At 39.8% G+C, this 20,808-nt stretch overlaps 1 protein-coding gene across 1 annotated transcript in view; it reads left to right on the top strand.

Moving 5' to 3' along the window:
* Nucleotides 1–6,797: 6,797 nt before the first annotated feature.
* The window catches only part of lrmda (leucine rich melanocyte differentiation associated), a 363,776-nt gene continuing 349,765 nt past the window's right edge, over nt 6,798–20,808 (top strand). Inside the window, exons 1-2 of the mRNA XM_080449796.1 lie at nt 6,798–7,046; nt 10,824–10,924. Coding sequence (XP_080305922.1) covers nt 7,005–7,046; nt 10,824–10,924 — 143 coding nt within the window. The 5' untranslated portion in view covers nt 6,798–7,004. The remainder of the gene's footprint in view (nt 7,047–10,823; nt 10,925–20,808) is intronic.

The raw sequence follows: 20,808 nt of genomic DNA, 5'->3' as shown, positions 1-20,808 counted from the left end.
ATAAATCCCCTAATAATATATAGTCCACGGACGCTAAATCAGAATTACAGTATTATATTTTCTGGAGCCAATTGCCAGCTTCGTGCCATATAGCCGTTAATTTCGTCGCAATCACATTTCTCTCTATTAATACATTTGAAACAAGATCCGATCCGAGCCTGCTATATGCATTACGCCCCTTCAAAAAAGTGCACGATTCTCCAAGTGGAAACAATTGAAAATATAGGGTTAAGAGAAGATCAATAAACAATAATTTAATGGCATGCAATAAGGCGAAAATGATTTTTTTTCCTCCTTCAAACTTCCATAGGCGGAGGATTAAGTTGACTGGAGAGAGCCCGTGATATATATACGACATTACCTGGAATTATAGTCTACTATGTTCCGATGTAAAACGTCAGAAGTTTAAAAAAAAAAAGGAAAAAAGGGAAAGGAATAAAAAAACCTGCGAACACAGTGTAAACATAATCCTTTGTATGGAATAAATACACTTTTTTGTTGTTGTATTGCACAGATGACCCCCGAACACAGCCGTTAATGTGAGGACACGTTGAACACAGTGGCACACACACCGCAACTCACACACACACACACACACACACACACACATACAGTAGAGTAGAGAGCTGCTAGACATGCAGCCACTGCACTCCGTGGCTTCAGCTCACGCTCACACACAAAGCAACGCGTTTCCGTGTATGGGAGGTTCTAAGTGACGTCAACGAAGATACAGTTTGAAGACACAGGGGCAGGTTTATTATAGGCTAACTGGCTAAGCTTTGATGTTTTCAAGGTATAACCTAGTACACACTACAGTAAACAAAATAGATAAAAAACAATAACAGTGTTAATTTTATTATATTATTTGTCATTATGTTTTATTACTCATACACTAAAGCCTCATATGTAACTTTTTTTTAATTAAAAAATGTAATGTATGGTAGATATGTTAATATAACTTTTGGGGTGGTTGTTTTTTGTCCCCCTGCTCTTCCATTAAGACATTTAGATTGTGTCAAAGGTCAAGTCTCACCTAGACACAGGATCTGACACAAATTTCAACACAAGATTAAATTTATCCCCTGAGCAAGCAGGCCGGCTCTATAAGCTGAATGGTAAAAAAAAAAAAGAATCAGCACTTGAGCAGGAGACCGGGTTCGAATCCGGGGTAGAATAACAGTTACATAGTGCTGCTTTAACGCAGAGGATTTTACTGTGTGACTACTCCAAGTATCCATGTACATGCAAAAAATAAAGACCCAATCCATAAATTACATAATTATCACTAGTATACACAGGTTGGATTGGAACTTGGTCCTCCGTCTAACTGACCTGCAGTTGAATTAAGCTCTGATTTTGATGTCTGACAAATATGACCTTTAAAGTGTTGTATGATCTAAAACTTTTATTTATGTCTGTGTTGCTTGTCAGCACTGGAGTAAGTGTGGTGTGTGTGTGTGTGTGTGTGTGTGTGTGTGTGTGTGTGTGTGTGTGTGTGTGTGTGTGTGTGTGTGTGTGTGTGTGTGTGTGTGTGTGTGTGTGTGTGTGTGTGTGTGTGTGTGTGTGTGTGTGTGTACGCATAATTCATTTTTTATTACCCTTTAACCCCATTAGCCCAGAGGGAATGGAGTTTGAAAAAGAAGTGTTCTTACAATAATTAATATTATTTCTTGATCTGTTTTTGTGTGCTGAAGAAGCTATAATGAGGACAAGATATGGCTTATGGTTGTGCACACAAAAACTCTCTCCCATTGTAATCTATGCAGAGCAGATGTGGAGTGTTGAAAGAAGTAAAGATTTCATTTGTTAACCACTCAAACCCCATATGGTTGAGCGGAGTCCCTCAGGGCTCTATATGCTACAGTTTATTTTCTGTTTTCTGTTATTGCGGGGAGAGCTTTTGCTGAAAATAGCCGATCGACAAGCTTACAACATGTCCCGTGCAGTGGTGGAAAGTAACTAAGTACATTTACTTAAAGGGATACTTCACTTTCACATAAAATAAACATTAAAAAAAAATATTTAAAAAAAATGAAAGAAGTTATGGCAAAATAAAGGCCCCCTCACACATTAGTAGGACACTCTAATGCGTGAGGGGGCCATGAATTTTCCATTACTTTTTTCATTTATTTTTAATATATTTTTTAAATGTTTCCCCGACCCGAAAGTGAAGTATCCCTTTAAGTACTGTACTTAAGTACAGTTTTGAGTTATTTGTACTTTACTTGAGTATTTCCAATTTCCAATACTTTTACTTCTACTCCACTACATCTCAGAGGCAAATATTGTAGCTTTACTCCACTACAGTTATTTGAAAACTTGAGTTACTAGTTCCTTTTCAGATATCAATTATGATACTGTTAAACATCCATTAACCACTTTAGCTTTAGCCCTATTTTATACATATGGCTATTTGAAAATAGCAGATCTACAAGCTCACAGCACGTCGCATCGCGACGCGTTGTGAGCTTGTAGATCGGCTATTTTCAAACATTTTTGTACTTTTACTTTTGGTACTTTAACTCTTTCAGTGCCATGCTTATTTATGGAATTTTGGTTCTGAGTGCCACAACCAAAATTAATTGTAAAAAAAAAAGTGCTTAGGAGCCGAGATACAGCCTTTTTCAGTAAAAAGTTAAACAAGAAGTGAATGGAGCAGCAAATCTTCAAATCATCATATCTTGGGTTCTGAACATGTTTTTCATGACGTATTTGACGTCTTGTGGCACACGGGGCGTCAGGCCTCATGACGTATTTGACGTCTTGTGGCACTGAAAGAGTTAAGTACATTTTCATACCAATACTTTTGCACTTTTACTCAAGTAAATTGTGAATTGAAGTTAGGAGGTTTTGTTCATCATTGATAAAAAAAATCACACCCAGTGTGAAGTGGGCGGTGTGGTCACAGTGGTCATCACAGTGATGGAAGAAAGTGATGGAAGAAGTGATGGAAGAAACCATAACTTTAAAAAAAACAAATTTATGTTTTTTTTTAAGTTATGGTTTCTTATATAGGGCTATGCACATGTGTCATGTTTTCCTAGCCAATCACAGTCCTGAATAGACTATGATTGGCCAATCACGGTGCAGGGTTAGGGGGGTACATTTGTGGCCAATCACAGCGCAGGATTTGGTGTGCAAATATCCAAACCTCACTTATAGGGGCGGTTTCACCGCCCAAAAACAGCTGAATGGACCTCCAAGCTCACAATGAGGTTGGAGGTCAAAAGGGGGTGGAGCCTGGAGTCAGCAAAACCAGCTAACTCCACCCTCCTTTGGTGGAGTTAGCTGGTTTAGCAGAAAGTTTGAGGATCCAATGGAGTTAGCTGGTTTTGTCAGAAGCACTTTTTAGTACTTTTCATTGGTTCAATATGTTTTTTACCAACACACAGACGTAAAGGGTGTTCAATAGCACTGATTTATGGAAAAAAATGCAAAAGCAGAAAAATGGAGTTAGCTGGTTCCTGCCGGACAGCAATGATATTAATATGACTGGATTATTGTTCATAAGCTTAGCAGGGGGGTGGGACCAGTAGTGGGCAGTAACCAAGTACAGAGTAGCCTACTGTATAAGTAAAAATTATCAATAATGGGGACCCCCTGGAACCCCCTCAAGGACCCTTGACAGTCCCAGGACCGCACATTGGGAACTACTGTATTAATATATTATGTAACCACTTAAACCCTGTATACTTAGTTGTCCCCCAGGGCTCTGTACTAAGCCCCCTCCTGTTTTAGCTCTATACTAAATATCTTCGCTGAATTAGCCAATCTACAAGCTTACACCACATGGCAATGTGTACATATAGCTATCAAATAATGAGCGTTGTTACTTTAATGTTTGAATGAAAGTTTTGCAATAAACTGTTGCACTAATATGGCTTATGTGTCCATACCTCAACAGTGGCATGTGTACAAATGTAACGTTTTTGTTGGATCGTCACAGGATGTCAAAGAAAATTCACTGTAGGAATGTAACAGTTGGGAATAAAGTGACTGACATTAAAACGGAAATGTATGCTTATCGTTGCTTGTCCCCATGGGCGGGCGGACCTCTGACGTCACGCTCATGTCGTCACCATGACTCATCCATAACCATAAAAGGAGTTCCCAATGCAGCTACGCCCAAATATGGAGTGTGTTGTCTAACCTCAATGTGTCGTCACGGCATCAGGCGCAAACAAATCAGTCAGCTCCATATATGGGCACAAAAGGGGGCATGCCTATATATGGGAATATACTGATGACATCAGGGATCTCCATATATGGGCATAAAAAGGACAAGGACTGACAGATACACAGATCTCCATAGATGGGCATACAATGGAGAAGTACTGCAGATACAGAGTTCTCAATATTTGGGTATTCAGCATGCCCATATATGGGCATATACTGATGACATCAGGGATCCCCAGATATGGGCATAAAAGGGACTGACAAATACAGAGGTCTATGGGCATATCAGTCGGATCGGCAGTGCAACCTCTAGTCCTACAATGCACAAAATGGATGGACAGATAGAGAGATATGGGCATAAAAGAGACACAGGCAGGCAGACAGACAGATACAGAGATCTCCATAAATGGGTACAATGGGTATTGCGTAACCAGCTGGGGCATGCATTCTCATCGTTCCCAACTTGCACATAGTTCCCGAGTACACCGGCACCGGTAGTACTAATAATTGTAATCAATTAAAACTTCAGATCTACAGTATCTTTGAATTAACAAAAATCGTAGCTAAGTAGCTAACATTAGACAAGCTTTACATACTAAACACAGTTGACAGGCTTCTTTACCTATAAAACCTCTTGTATTTTTGTTTATTTGATCAGCATAAATACAAACAGGGTCCAGAAATAAGAGAGACAGGTGGAGCAACAGGCCCATAGGGGAGATTGCTAACTTTATGCTATATCAGTGGTTCTCAAAGTGATGTCCGGGGACCTCCAAGGGACCTTGAGGGGGTTCCCAGCTAAATGATTTATTGTTAAGAACCACATTTGTACACTCTCAGAGTTACAGTATGGGGGTCCCTGGGCCTGGGGGGTCCTTGAAAGAGTTTCAGAGAACCACTGTGCTATGCTATTGTTTAGAGGTCACTTTGGGATAGTAGTTATTATAGTGATACTCAGCACATTTAGTTATCAGAGCTAATGTCAGCTTATACATTTTGTCTTTATGCGTCAATATAGTATTTTCAAATGCTACATGGGGCAATGCATCCATTTGGATAATTGTGTATTGCAAAATGAGAGAAAGCTGGTGTAATAGCACTATCATAACTTTCCTAGTTGTAGGGGAATTACATTCCTCCATCAGGAATGTTGCTAGCATGTGTTATTTTTTATTAATAATAATAATAAACATTTGTCACCACCACTACCTTTGCTTGATGCCACGGTAACCCCCACTTAACAGGTCGGCCCAGGTGAGGCCGTTGCTTATCTGCTATAGCAGGAACATTCTTTTATAGCTAATGTCTTGATAAGGGATTTTATTGCAATAATTAGTTAGGATAATGCTGTCTGCTCTGTCAAGTCAACAATGTGTCTTATCACTCAGGCTACTCTATGGGTATAAGACTTATTATACCCATAGAGTAGCCTGAGTGAGTGATGTCTAGATTGCCTAGATTATGTGAATGTAACCTTACTTGTAGGCTACCTTTAATATTTGTGTCCTTGTATGCTCTCTTTTATGTGGACATTAATACATTCTTGTTAAAATGTGTGTGTGTGTGTGTGTGTGTGTGTGTGTGTGTGTGTGTGTGTGTGTGTGTGTGTGTGTGTGTGTGTGTGTGTGTGTGTGTGTGTGTGTGTGTGTGTGTGTGTGTGTGTGTGTGTTTGTTTGCTGTACATGCAAACACATGTATGTATGTTGGCTGTTTACAATAATATTGCATTATTGTTTCATAGCATACCCTCTAGCTTGAAATCCTCTTAACAGATCTTGTATTGAACTAATTGCCTAACTTCCCTGTGCTTGTCTTTGCAAACTGTTAATAAAGTATTCAATCAATCAATACCATGTTGCAGACTGCAATTGATTGATTGATTGAATACTCTGTTGCAGTGTTGCTTTTTCTTTTTGAAGATGTTACATTGTTTCCGTGGTGTGTTTTCGTTCAGTGGTGGAAAGTAACTAAGTACATTTACTCAAGTACTGTAACACTTTTGGGGCACTTTTACTTTACTGGACTATTTCCAATTTTCAATGCTTTTACTTCTACTCTACATCTCAGAGGCAAATATTATTATATTATTATTTTCAAAAGATTTGTATACATTTTGAAAACTTGTGAAATGTAACATTATGCACAATGACTACTTTTACTTTTGTACTTTAAGTATATTTTGATTGATACTGATACCAATACTTTGCACTGCAGATGGATCTGACTGCATAGGGCAGGCACTGGCATGGCTGTGTGTGATTACATCAATAAGAAGCGCCGGCCTGGCCGCCTGCTAGATCGAACACCAAAACACTCGCCCCAAAACAAAGTCACCCCGGGGCAAATCCGGCAACCTAAGAACAGTCGCCACCTGGTATTCCTAAACGTAACCTCAGTAAAACTATGCCTAAACCTAACCTTATTCCTAAACGCAAACCTCAGTTAAACTATGCCTCACCCTTAACGTATTTCTAACCTTCTTATCCTCAGTGAAACAAATACAAGAAGAATACGATCAAGAACCACTGGGGGCGAGCGGTCCGCGAAATAAATGGGGGCGAGCGTGTTTTGGGGCGAGTCTTCGGTTACCACTAGGTCAGCTGATTACAGAGCAACAAACATGCGGAAGAAGAGGTAAATTGGAAACGTCAAGTTGTGCCGCAAAAAGTATTTACAACGAAACAACGCTGAATGCTTTAACGGCTGCTTTCGTCGGCGGGGGGACGTGCGTTGTTGCGTTGCTGTCAGTAGTTTGTCTGCAAAGTGTGTTGTCTACACAGAGTGGTCTGTCTGTGTCTCATCATCATCATCATCATCATCAGAAAGTTATGGCACGCAGCGAATCAGTGGTCGCATTGAATGGCACGCAAGTAAGTTTATGTTTACTCCCTCCAGTTTCTGTCTGTCTGTTGGTTTGTTTGTTTTAGTGTCATGTCGTTGTTGTTTTTCTTTAAGAACTGAGCATAAATGTAGTTTTCTTGTTGTGCGCAGAGGAGGAATGCACCAGCAACTTTCCCTCGTTCTGAGTCTGACTCATGTCATGTGACTTAGCTTTCTCACACTAGTCAGTGCTTTGAGCCTGCCTGTATGTTGTGGTGGTGGAAAGTGAAAGTAACTAAGTACATTTACTCAAGTACTGTACTTGAGTACAGTTTTGGGGTACTCTTACTTTACTGGAATATTTCCAATTTTCAATTCTTTAACTTCTACGTTCTACCCCACTACATCTCGGAGGCAAATATTGTACTTTTACTCCACTACAATTATTTGAAAACTTTAGTTACTAGTTACTTTGCAGATTTATATTATTACAAAACATAGGTCTACATTAACCACTTCAGCCGTATTTAAACTTTGGCTATTTGCCAACTTTTGGCTATTTGAAAAATCTGCTCTGATTTTCAAAAGAAACTGGACATTCTGCATAATGAGTACTTTAACTTTTGGTACTTTTGTACTTTTACTCAAGTAAATTTTGATGACCTGACTTTTACTTGTCAGGTCATCTTCATGTTTCTACTTGGCAGTGTTGATACTTTTACTTAAGTAAAGAAATGTAGTACTTTTTTCCAGCACTACCTGTGTGTATGCATTATATGGTTGCAGGGAACTGGCATGCTGTATTTGTGAAGGTTTCTGAAATAATAAGACCATTCTGTTCTTCTCACTGTGAAACACAGACGATATAATAATGTGTGTATAGCAGGGGTTCTCAAAGTGGGGTTCGGGGACCCCCAGGGGTCCTCGAATGGGTCCCAGGAGGTCCCAGAGCTAAATGAGTTAACATACCATCAAAATCAGGTTAACTACTCGCATGTCTTTAACCCTATATACATGGGCTATTTCAGAATAGCTAATCTACAAGCTCACAATGCAGCGACACGTAGATCGAAGAGATCCGCTATTTTCAAAATGTTGAACATTTTTGAAACATTTTAACAACACACATCTTGTATTGGGGGTCCCAGGCACAAAATATCTTTTTTACAATGGGGGTCCAGGGCCATATACATATTAATTTGGGGGTCCTTGACATAAAAATGTTTGAGTATAAATATAGTATAAATAATTGTGTTATGCTGGGTGGGTAGGTACTTTAGCATCCCTATAGAGTTCAGAAGTCCTGACGTCACTCGTTCATCCCCTGGTTCGTAAAGTAATTTCTTTATGGAGAATAACATTGGGTCATCTTAGAATCGTCTCATATAAGAATTGTGCAAAAATAAACAAACTGTCTCGGCGATATTGTCAGGGAGGTGGCTCTGTATCGTTTATGATAGTCAGTCACTCATATTTGATACAGTCTGTTTCTGGCGAATATTTAACTAATTCGGTGGAAGTAACATTAGCGTTTTCTCACCGTCAGTTGATGCTTCACATCCATAAGAGTCAAACCGCCGGGGTCATTTGTTTATTTTTGGAACACAGTTCTTATTTGACGGGATATTAAAGACGTCTATGGGGATTCAGAACGGGGGGTGGAAAACCGCAAACCAGGTAGGATGTGTAAATTACGTCAGACTTTGGTGCTCTATAGCATGCAGAATTAACTGACTGGCAGACATAACCTGTCTCTAGAACCAGTGACTCATCCTCCCTATAGTATTATAAATCAGTGGTTCTCAAACTTTTGCATGTCTAGGACCCCCAAATTAATATGTAAATGGACGTGGACCTCCATCTGGAAATATTTTGTGCCAGGAACCCCCATACAAGGTTTGCGTTGTTAAAATGTAAAAAATATTCCAAAATGTGCACATTTATTTTCAAGATTTGTTTGAGAATAGCAGATCTACAAGCTCACAACGCGTCACATCGTGACACAAACTTGTGAGCGCGTAGGTCAAAGTGGTTAAACTGATTTTTACTAACTTTGCTGGGGACCCCCTGGGACCCCCACAAGGACCCCTGGGGGTCCCCTCTAAGTGTCATGTTCCTGCATTACTGTATACAGCCAATACCAAGTGGTAGTTCCATGTAAAGCATGTAATGTTTTGTTTGTGCTCCCTTTGCAGTCCAAAACAGTGTTGTCATGCTTACCAAGCAATTACGTCTTAACATAAAGCAGTGGTTCTCAAAGTGGGGTCCGGGGACCCCCTGGGGTCCTAGAGGGGGTTCCAGGGGGTCCCCAGCTAAATGAGTTAACATGGCATCAAAATGTTTAACCACTTAAACCCATTAAGACCTCAGTAGTTCTCAAACATTTGTGTGCCTAGGACCACCTCATTGATATATATTTGGCTGCGGACCCCACATCTGAAAATGTTTTGTGCCAGGGACCCCCAGAAGAGAATATTTGTGTTACACATTTCTAAATGTTGCTATTTTCATTTTATTTTAAATTAAGAGTAGCCAATTATGTTTACCCCCTTTTTCTCCACAATTTAGTCGTTATGCCAATTGATTCCTCCCCACACACATTTCTGTGTTGTCACTGCTGTTGTATCCTACTGACTCACCTGCCAGTGAGGAGCCCCCACCGGGAGGACGTAGAGCCTTCGCCCTAATCCTCCCGCCCAACACTCCCCGCTGACAGGTGCCGCCCCAATCCGTAGGAGTATGAGCAGTGACCAGTGACCAGTATCACCCTCCCCACGCCCGGCTTCCCTTCCCCGAACACGGGGCCAATTGTGTTCGCATAGAAACTTGGACCTGTCAGAGAAAGAAGGATGAGGCTGGCTGGGCACTGCGTCAGTCACCCATATCTGGTGGCAACTGGCAAGCAAACTGACACTGTGGGAGACAAGTCCCAAGGTACAGCCAGGCAGGGAAAGAGGCGCGCGTCTTCAACGTAGTGTGTCACCTATGTAGACACACTACGGCGCAACAGCGGCGCCAACAACATTGCAGAGCTGCAAGAAGACCCTGATGCTAGACAGGAGGGTCTAGAGCATACATGGGCAACTGGCGGCCCGGGGGCCACATGCGGCCCCATCTTCACTTAATGCGGCCCACAGGTTAATATCGGATAAATGATATATTATTGATTTCAGCTGTTACAATTCCAAACATGCAAACATGACCCGCTTTAATTGCTTCAGTCTATATTAGTAGCTTAATGACTAGTATAAAAATTATATTGTCTTTTTGTCCAATGTATTTTAGGTACATAAAGTTAACACAAGTATAACTAAATGCATATGAAATTAAATAAAAACATTACTTTTCAGGATTCCAATGAAAATAATAGCAAAACTAAATCAGGATTCCGATTCAAAAGTAGCAAAAATAGCAGATCTACAAGCTCAAAACGCGTCGCACCGCGACACGTTTTGAGCTTGTAGATCTGCTATTTTTGCTATTTTTGTGTGACAGAATGGTGAAGTACGGCATTAATTTATGAAAAAAGTTAAAATACGGAGATAAGAGGTGTATATGTATAGTATATGCAATCATGGGGCCCTGTGGAGTGAGTGTGGAAATATAGTGGCCCTCTCCATCATCAAAGTTGCCCACCCCTGGCCTAGAGGGCAGCGATTCAAGAAGAGTCCCGAGTTGTTGTTGGCTAGTTCGCACTCGCATCGCATCACATTTTCAGATGGGTGCCCGTGGCCAAATACATATACATTTGGGGCCCTTGACATGAAAAAAGTTTTTAGAACCACTGCTTTAAAGCCAATAAACTCTCTCTGTGTCGTTTCTTTAAGGTTTCCTTCATTGGACATGACTGTAAAGACATCCCTGACTTCCTTGGTGACAGATATGGGCAGCTGGCAAGAAGACTGGATCTCAGCTTCAATCAGCTCAGGTACTGTGGGAGACACAATATGGAATCCTGAGTGTTAATTTACTGTAACTCTCTAGAGTGTACAAAAGGCCCCTTTTGGTTCCATTTATACACTCAGCATTTTACTGAGTAGGAAGTGATGATGACTGATGCACAGTTCGAGTTGAACCGATGACAACACTGAATTACCTGGAGAAAGGATTGTTGCTGTTGTGCTAAATCTTTCACCAATGTGTAACCGTGTAGGCGGGGACATGTTTGCGAACGTTTTATTCCTGTAATGACAGACAACCTTCACTACTATGCATAATCTGCACTTTTGGGAGAAAATGTAATGGCTACGGACAGTTAAATACATGAGTTTTGTTTTGATACCCCCCCCCCTGCAATTTAGTTTAGAACTTGACATGCTTCTTTACAACTGCACAGCGGAGACACTCACCACGCCCTTTTCTGAATAAAGCCTATTAGTGCTAGTTTGTTAAATGGAAATGTACACATTTACATTGAATGTATTACTATAATTCAGTAAAGGTTAGAGCAGTATACCTTGTGGCAACGTAATCTCAAGTTTTCCAATGTAGAGCCCTCTGCTTGCAAGCAGAATGCATCTGTGCACTAATGCAGCAGTTTTCTTTAATATGTATTTGGACGCAGACCCCCATTGGAAAAGATTTAGTTCCAGGGCCCCTCTTGCAAGATTTGTTGATGTTAAATATTTCAAAAATATAAAAAAAATGTCCAACCTTTTTTCAAGATATTTTGAAAATAGTAGATGTACAAGCTAACAACGCGTCACATCGCAACGTGTCATGAGCTTGTAGATCGGCTATTTTCAAATCGCTGCTAGGGTTAAAGTTAAAGTGGTTAAACTGATTTTGATACTATATTAAATGGTTTTGTTTGGGACCGCCTGAAACCCCCCTCAAGGACCCCTGGGGGTTCCTCGGATCCCACTTTGAGAACCACTGCACTAATGTGTACATTGTTTACGAGGTGGTCAGAGTATCATCAGAACCGGAGGTTGGGGGGTGGCCGGTGCTACACCGGGGGGCAGGATAAAAGGCCTGATCAATCAACAACGTGACACGCTAATGCAGGGGCAAATAGAAAGAAAAGATTCCTCTTGACAGGGTGTGAGGGATGATCAAATGGCAGGTTGATTCATTGGGGATGTCAGTAGACCTGGCAATTAACCCTTTCAGACCGAGAACGCATCTGTGTCATTTTAAGATTTCTTTGGGCTTTTCAAAAAATAGCAGATCTACAAGCTCAACAACGAGCTTGTTGATCTGCTATTTTTTGAAAATTTCTAAACAAAAATCCTAAGAAAAAACTTGTTGTTGCTATAATATCAGTGGTTTTCATGTCAAGGACCACAACATGATATGTATTTGGCCGCGGACCCCCATCTCAAAATATGTTGTTCCAGAGACCCCCAGAAGCAAAGATTTTAGTAAAAAAAACTTATAATAATATAATATAATATATATATTCAAAGATTGGCAAGCATTTTCACGATTTTTCTAAAATAGCAGATCTACAAGCTCATAGCGCGGCACTCGGTAGATCTGCTATTTTTTAATAGCTCAAAGAAATCTAAAATGACACAGATGAGGTATTTTGTTTCTCAACCCGTTCCTTGACCTGTCAGGCCACGGCGACTTTTGAACGGGCGAGCGTTTTTGTCACGTGAAAATTGTTTGCCTCGAAGCGGTTATCTCTTGCCTGCCCTGAAATGTGGGTTCTTCCATTTAATTGATTTGCTTTGCGCTGCGGTCTTGTCACGCTAATAATTGCTTAAATCCCACCACTGCCCCAATGTGCCGTGCATAATTGTGTGCTTATCGGGGCATTAATATTCCTAATGAACCGCTGCGATTGGAAAGCGAGCATTGGTTTGTACGGGTCTTGATTAACCTTTTCATCTGTCGAGGGCATACATTTACTCCAGCTTTCAAACATGATTGCCTCCTCGAGTGCCAAACAAAGGTAATTGGGCAAAATGTGCAAACTACACTCTGTTTTTCAATCAGCGTTAGACTTGATGGTCACAGGGTGTTCCATATTGTTTTTTGAAGTGCTATTAAAGTGGTTACAACGAGGAAGCAGCTCGATAATGATTAAGTAATCTGTGATATCTCATGTAATTACCGGCTGACTCATGTTCATTTATCCATCTCCGGTATTCAGTCAAGTCACTTTGTACTCGGAGGGCAGGTGTCTCAATAATTCTTCTAAAGATGCCATGGCCATACAGACGTCAGAGGTTTCACTGTAAACATGTCCCCAGCCCTGTTGCCAGTATATACAATTAGAGTAGCCAATGCGATATCTACGTGTGTATGTACCTGTATATGCGATGTTCTACCTGTAGGCCTGGCCCTGCACACACCACACTTGGAGAAGACACAGCACTGCGTGTTTTCTCTCCACAGTGCTCCAAAAGTTCTCATTCTTATACTACAACCGTAGTAGCACACAAAGTGTTTTTTGAGCTTCCAGCGCCTTTCTGCCTGGAAGAGACAGAGCGCTCTTCCCAGCGATGCACCTCGCGTTTTAGCTCTCTTATCGGCTAAGCACTCTGGGTGCCTCGAGTAGGAAATATTTTTTTAAATAATATTTGTATTGACTTTTTGTGACACACAGGACATACACTATCATACACATATACACCCTTGCACTTGCAATTCAAAACATAAAAAAAGTATCACATTGTTTACACTTTCTTTACCATATGAAATATAGTTTTCAGTTTCATTTTCTCTTAAGTAATGATCTCCATAACATTCATGTATGTTTCCCAAAGCTGGGCAAACTCATTCTGCTTACCCCTAACTATATATGTTAGTCTTTCCAGACCGACATAAGTTCCCTGTGCCACATCCTTAATGTTGGGGCATCCATGTTTTTCCAACATAGCGCAACAACTCTCCTGGCTTGAAGAAGTCCAAAGTCCAAGATTTTAGTCTGGTTTGTTGTCTGTACAAAGTTCTTTGGATATATTCCAAGTATACAGTAGGAAATCGTTAAACATTTAGAGAGGAGTTTTTGTTTTACTACCGACAAAATCAAAGGAAGAGGCCTGTGCAATTTTTTTTATAAAGCCTAACAGGCAAACAGAAATGTAATTTTTATGTACATGTTTCAATGTTCAATGCCACAAACACAATTAAATCGTTAATCGCACACATTTGTATGACATTTAATCATCAAGTAAGATTTCATGACCGTGACAGCTCTATCCATAGCTAGAGCAGGTTTCTGGCTGGTTTTCCTTCATGTTATCCCTGAGCTATTTAGGTTAGGCTAGTTGTACTGATAACACAGATGATGCAGCGATGGTATACCTATCAATAAGTGCTCTGTGCACTTTGGAAGCCATCTGGGCATTAATATCTTTGATAACCAAAGCGCTTCGCCTCTTAACTGTTCTTTAAACAGACTGTAATCCATGGTATCATAACGCGCTACGTTTGCTTGGAACAGAGTAATCTGTCAGACTCTTGTGTAGTTACCGGGATGGACATGCAGGAAAGAAGATTCTCCCATCGGCTTTATGAAAGCTGATTTGAGAAATAATATGTGTTGGTTTAACCCATTAAGACCTGGAACGCAGTCATCTATGAGCTTATAGATCTGCTATATTTTTTTTAAATTGTGTGCAAATCTTTGGATATATGTATCTAGTATAAAGCGAACATTTGTAACTCAAAACTTTGCTTCTGGGGATTCTACAAATGTCTTCTAAATCAGTTTTTTGAAAAAACATATTTGCTATAATATCAGTATGGCCGTGGACCCCCCATCTCAAAATATTTTGAAGTTGTAAGAGAGTAAAAAATTTTCGCTTTAAAAAAAATATATTCAAAGATTTGCACACATTTCACGATTTTTCAAAAAATAGCAGATCTACAAGCTCGTAGCACGGCACTCGGTGCCGCGCTACGTGCTTGTATATCTGCCATTTTTGAATAGCCAAATAAATCTTACAATGACAGAGATGCGTTCCTGGTCTTAAAGGGTTAAGGGAGATCAAGCCCAGCATTATGTTATCTTGCCCCAGAATGTGTCAGGTTAGGAACTTGGGATGTTCAAAATCAAATATTTATAACTGAGTTATTACTAATTCATTATACATTTTCAATTTCGGGTTAAGGGGGCATCTTTAGATGTCAGATATCATTACTGAACATCAAAGGACGTTCTGGGGAGAGAGGCAGAACCCACCCCCATTTGGGGTTGATATTGCTTGTTGTATTGATTGATGATTTGCTGGTGGGGAATATGTTGGTATTACATGGTAGATTCAACGCCCTCACATAATATACAAAGTACATTTAAATGTTTCATATTGAGTTCTTATGAGTAAAACCTCAAAGCAATGTCATCATTTTATGTAAACATACTTAATGTGTGTGTATAGCAGGGCTCTTCAATGTATTTCAGGGCAAGGAGAAACCGATGAAGCAGGGATCCCCAAAAATGTGTGTTGCAGATTAAACGTATTCATACATTTCATAGATCGCTTCATAGACTTGTTTGACAGCACTATCATCAGTGTTGTGTAAATTCATGTTTTTCGTTTGTTTGTTTACACATGATCTTTTTTATTAATACTTTGTATTTTAATTGATTGATTGAACACTTTATTAGTGAAAAATGTAAACGGTATGGGAGTACAGTAGGCTTGACCCCAATTATTCGAATAGTCGACTAATCAGTCGAGGGGTGTCTGAGTCGACTGCCAATCTTTTAGTCGAATTATGACAAAAAAAAGAAAAACGTTTTTCATATATATATATATATATATTTTTTTAATTTATTCGACTGAGAGATTGGCCTAGTTTGTTATATTAATTAACTAACAGTTTGCCAAAAATAGGATATACATCATGATTTATTGGGAGAAACCAAGCAAGTATATGTTAAATCAGACACTAAGCACCCCTACAGCCCAAATGGAATGTTCCTCTATTGCATAACATCTTTTTTGCATGATTTGACTGAGAGGTTGGCAGTCGAATCAGACTGATTCAACTGCCAACTGCCAATCTCTGTCGAATCGTGCAAAAAAAAAAATTCACTATACAAATCCTTAGTCGGGGACAGGCCTAGAGTACAGTAGCACACTTGGGCTAAAAGGATATCACAAAACAAGTCTTGGGGACTTGGATCCTATTCATGCTCATGTGTATTTTTCAGACATTTAACCCTCAGTACTTAGTAAACTTGACCGTTGGCTCTTTTTTTCCCTCTACACCAAACCTCTTTGCAGAAATAGCCGATATACAAGCTCACATCGATGTGAGCTATTTTGTGTGCTATTTTCAGCTAATGCCCCCCCCCCCGAATAGGGTACCAGGGTTCAAGTGGTTGATGTAGATCTGCTATTTTTGAAAAGCTGACGACGTATAACATCCAAGACCAATAACATGATATATGATTCTTAAATGGGACATTCTGCATCTTGAGTACTTTAACTTTTTACTACACAAAGTATATTTTGATGGCAATACCTTTGTACTTAAAGGTAGGGTAAGTGATATTTTTTGGTTAAAACAAAAAGTATTTTGTTAAAAGGTTAAAATACTATATTCTGATAGTAATCATTGCTATAGAGTGTTTTTTCAGTAACAGATGTCTCCCTGTCTCTCCAGCTCTTTAACACATTGGGTGCCAAAACCGTATATATACGGTTTTGCGCATACTAACGTTGAGTGCCAAAACCGTATATATACGGTTTAAAAAAAAAAAAAAAAAAAAATTACTTTTTTTTTTATTTTTTTTTTTTATTTTTTTCTTCACAGCAACAGGAAATATCACTCCTACAAGATTTAGACTCCAATCCACCTCCTGGTTAACTTATGACTTCAAAAACCTGTATCTCGGCTCCTGTGCACTTTTTTTTTTTACAATGTTAATTTAACTATTTTGAACTGGCTGCAACTATGGAATGGATTTCCGAATGTTTTAAATTTTTTCCCCCCGATTGTACGAGACCTGTATGTGTGTAATGAGGGGATCACCGTGAGGACGGTGATCACTGAAAATATTTTGTGACTACTTGAAAAAGGTTCAAAATGTTTAAAAAGTCCTGGCACTCAAAGTATAATATTTTAATAAACCTCTGGCACCCAATGTGTTAATAAACAGAAAATACATTTTTCGGTAGGTGTCAAAATCTCAGCCAATCAGGAGAAAGTACCCATTTTTAAGCTTAATTTGTATAGTGTTCCAGTTCCAATTTTGCATGCTCATTTCTTAGTGTCATCACTTCCAATTTCACTTGTTTAATCTATATCCTGATTGAGTTCTCTGTCCTGGTTGGATAAAATTGGAAATGGAACTGAAACGAAAATGCATTTTCTGTTTAATAAAGAGGTGGAGAGACAAGGAGACTCATAATACTGAACAAACACTCTATAGCAATGAGTACTATCAGAATATAGAGCTATTTAACAATTATTTTAACCAACGCAAATCCAAATCCAAAACAAATCCACTTACCCTACCTTTAAGTCTTTGACTTTTGACTTGAAGTCCAAACGTCTGAGCACTTCTTCCACCACTGGCTGGGTAGAGATTTGAAACTCAATTAACCACTGGACATGTCATGTCATGTGACCAGCTAAAGGAGAGCTGTTGCATTGCCCCCCCCCTGGTAGTTCTGATCCAGGGACATGAAGGACAAAGGTCCTCTTGTCACACAGCTTAATAGAGGGACGTCCGTACCCTGCATGGCAAAATGTCTACAAATGTAAAGCTATGTACTAGTTTTCTTTTCCAGGGCTTGAAAACTATCATTATCAGTTCATAGTAAAGTTCCTGAACTGGTTAGGAACAGAATTAATTTAGGTTAAAAGGGGTAGGCTGCAGTATTGGCAGTTGGCTTTAGTGACTAGTCAGATGTGAAAATAGCAGATCTACTAGCTCACAATGCGTAAATCAGCGCAGAGTACAGATAGTCAATTATTTTTAACTTAAGTACAGTACTCGTAAATGTTCTTGGATACTGTCCACCACTGACCTTGATGACTGTGGTGAGGTACTTATATGTGGCAGGTGGCAACCTGATAGAAATCAAAGCGTGTAAGGGTGCCTGACAGATAGTGATGACTAAGGTTTTACATGAAACAAAACTTTAAATAGCTGCTTTTTCACATGAATGAAACATAATTAACTTAACTTGTATTGTAAGATTTGAACATGATATTTTTGTTCCAGAACACAGTTTTCAATCACATTTTAGTTATGGTTCCTTCTGTTTCTTAGTTGTTTTCCCCCCCAACACCGGATTTAAGCCAAGGTTATTGTCCCCATACTCCTCACACTGTCCTGAGTCTCCCGACACTCTTTACTTACGTTTTTGCATTTTAGATTTCTAATATAACTCTTTGGTCATACTGTTTTTGATCAGTTTAAAGTATCAAAAGTAAAAGTATTCATTATGCAGAATGGCCAGCCGTGTGTGTGTGTGTGTGTGTGTGTGTGTGACCAATTAAGCCCTATTTTATATTTAGGCTGTTCAAAAATAGACCATCTATAAAGTGATGCGACACATTGTGAGCTTGTGCTATTTTGGAACAATTTCCATTTTTTATTGATTAATTAATTCAATTGATTAATTATGAATCATTGAAATCAGCGATCTATTAAAGCTGTCAAATTGTAGTGGAGTAAAAAAATACAACATTTGCTTGAGATGTATTGTAGTAGACGTATCAAGTCATAAATAAAATTGTCCTTAAGTACAGCACGTGAGTAAATCTACTTAATTACTTTACACCGCCGATATTGACGTGACCCCGTTTCAGTGTCACCTCTACCAAACCCAAGTCGGAAACTGACACCACCAACCAAAGTCACACTTCAGATAAACGGAGTGGACTGCCTTTGGCACGAAGCACTTCTTCACTCCGTTTCAGTCAAATGGAGTGGGAGACATTGCTGGAGATTGTAGTGGCTAATATGCTTATTTCTGTCAGCTCAATTGACAGCACTCACACGGCAAGCTGACAATGAGTCACATTGAGAAGAGGCACTGCAGCACCTTTAACTGAGCTCTGGGTTCTGTGTGTGTGTGTGTGTGCGCGCGTGCGGGGCGTGCATCCGTGGGCGTGCGCACGCTCCCCATTGTTTGTGTGTGTCTGTGTTTGTGTGAGCGTAAGTGCGAGTGGCTTGGTGGGCAGGTAATGGAAGGATGAAGTTGTGGTAGCAGCCTGTCACACCTACACTTCTCCCTCTGTCTGTGCTGCGCTGTCAGGGTGTCTTATCAATGTGTTGAGGAGTGTCGACTCGCAGTGAGGGCTCCTTGTCACGGCCGGGACGGGGCTTGCATATTATTGCGTTGTCCACTTTTGTGTCGGGTCAGGTGTGCGCGTTTACACCGCGTGGCACCGGCGCTGACACGAGTCCCGCTCTCCGACTGTGTCCACTTTAACCTTGTCGTCGGACGGGGGCCTCGCATCCGTTACCCCACTGTACCATCACATCGGACAGGAGGAGGTTTGAGGGGCCTTTCCGTGTCTGCGGGGTAATACGACGAATGCCATCACACTGTGCAGAGAGCGCTACCTCTCTCCCCAAGATGTGAAATGGCATTGAGATAAACAAATCACGGCAACGCACAGGACAGGGTTCACGAAATGATGGTATATGCTAGCTGACAGTTAGGTCTACTCTGGTTCACCAAGATCTGTCACCACTTTCACAATAAGTATCCCCAGCAGGAATCTGAAGCCTGGTTATTCCATCCATATTCTGTTGAACACAGCAGTGTATATACTGGCACTTGCATAAAATATGAAGATGCACAATAACTATAACGTCTCCTGAACTCTTTCCTTCCTTGGGCATGCTGTGATTAAAACCGTTGGACCAATTATGAAGATTTCTATCTTCCTGAGTGCCATTGCCATGTGTTACAAGTGAGTTTTGTCTCTTAAACACTTCCAAGCATTGTTTTAGTAAAAGTAGCAATACCACAATGTAGACATATGTTGGCCTGTATTCATAATCTTAGAGTAAAAGTACAAAAGTATTGGCATCAAAATATACTTACAGTACCAAAGTGAAAGTGTGAAAATGTTTGAATAATGTATGTATTTTTGTAACTTGTAACTAAAGTTTTCAAATAATAGAACTACAGCTGGTGGATCTTTCCACTGGGAGATTTAAGGAAAGATTATACTTTTGTTGGACATTTACAAAAAAAATCTATATCTTCAGCTTTTTTTTAAAAATGTCATTTCAATTGGATACTAGAGAGACGGGATAAAGGACATGCAACACAGGCCTCCAGCCAGCAGGAATCAAACCAGGGACGTTGTGACCCTGTGGCCGACACACTATCAGGTCATCTGCCGGCATGCCCCTAAATTTAACTTTTAATAGTGGCAAGAGATGAGATCAGCGAAGTGGTCATCAGATCCTAATTTTACACCAGCACCAGTATCACATTTTACTATGTCACAATTTACTTTACAGAGCCTAGATTAGTACCGTAGTACCATACTGTAGTCACCCTATTAAAATGTTCCGCAGATAGGAGCTCGTATATTTTTAGGAACCTTTTTGATATGAAAGACGTCAGCAATCCCTTGCACTGAAGACAGCTGTACCTGTGCCATCAGTGGCTGAAGAAGAAATCAACTGATCCAATTTAGGGTTGTCAACTTTCCTCAGAAATGATATTCGAATATTGGTCTTAAAAATTGGCAGATATTCGAATATATTCGAATATTATTATTATTATCATTATAAAAAAATATATAAAAAAATGTTTCCAAAATTTCTTTTTTTCCTTTTTTTTTGGACAAACGGTACAAAAAACAATGTATCGAGTGCTCTGATCCAATAAAACATATATTTTGTTTGTTTTTATAACTTGATGCATTGTTTTT

This window comes from Gymnoscopelus braueri, assembly GCF_963280865.1.
Source record: "Gymnoscopelus braueri genome assembly, chromosome: 14".
Taxonomy (NCBI): Eukaryota; Metazoa; Chordata; class Actinopteri; order Myctophiformes; family Myctophidae; genus Gymnoscopelus; species Gymnoscopelus braueri.
The sequence above is the reverse complement of the archived record's forward strand: the minus strand, read 5'-3'. Positions and strand labels throughout refer to the sequence as shown.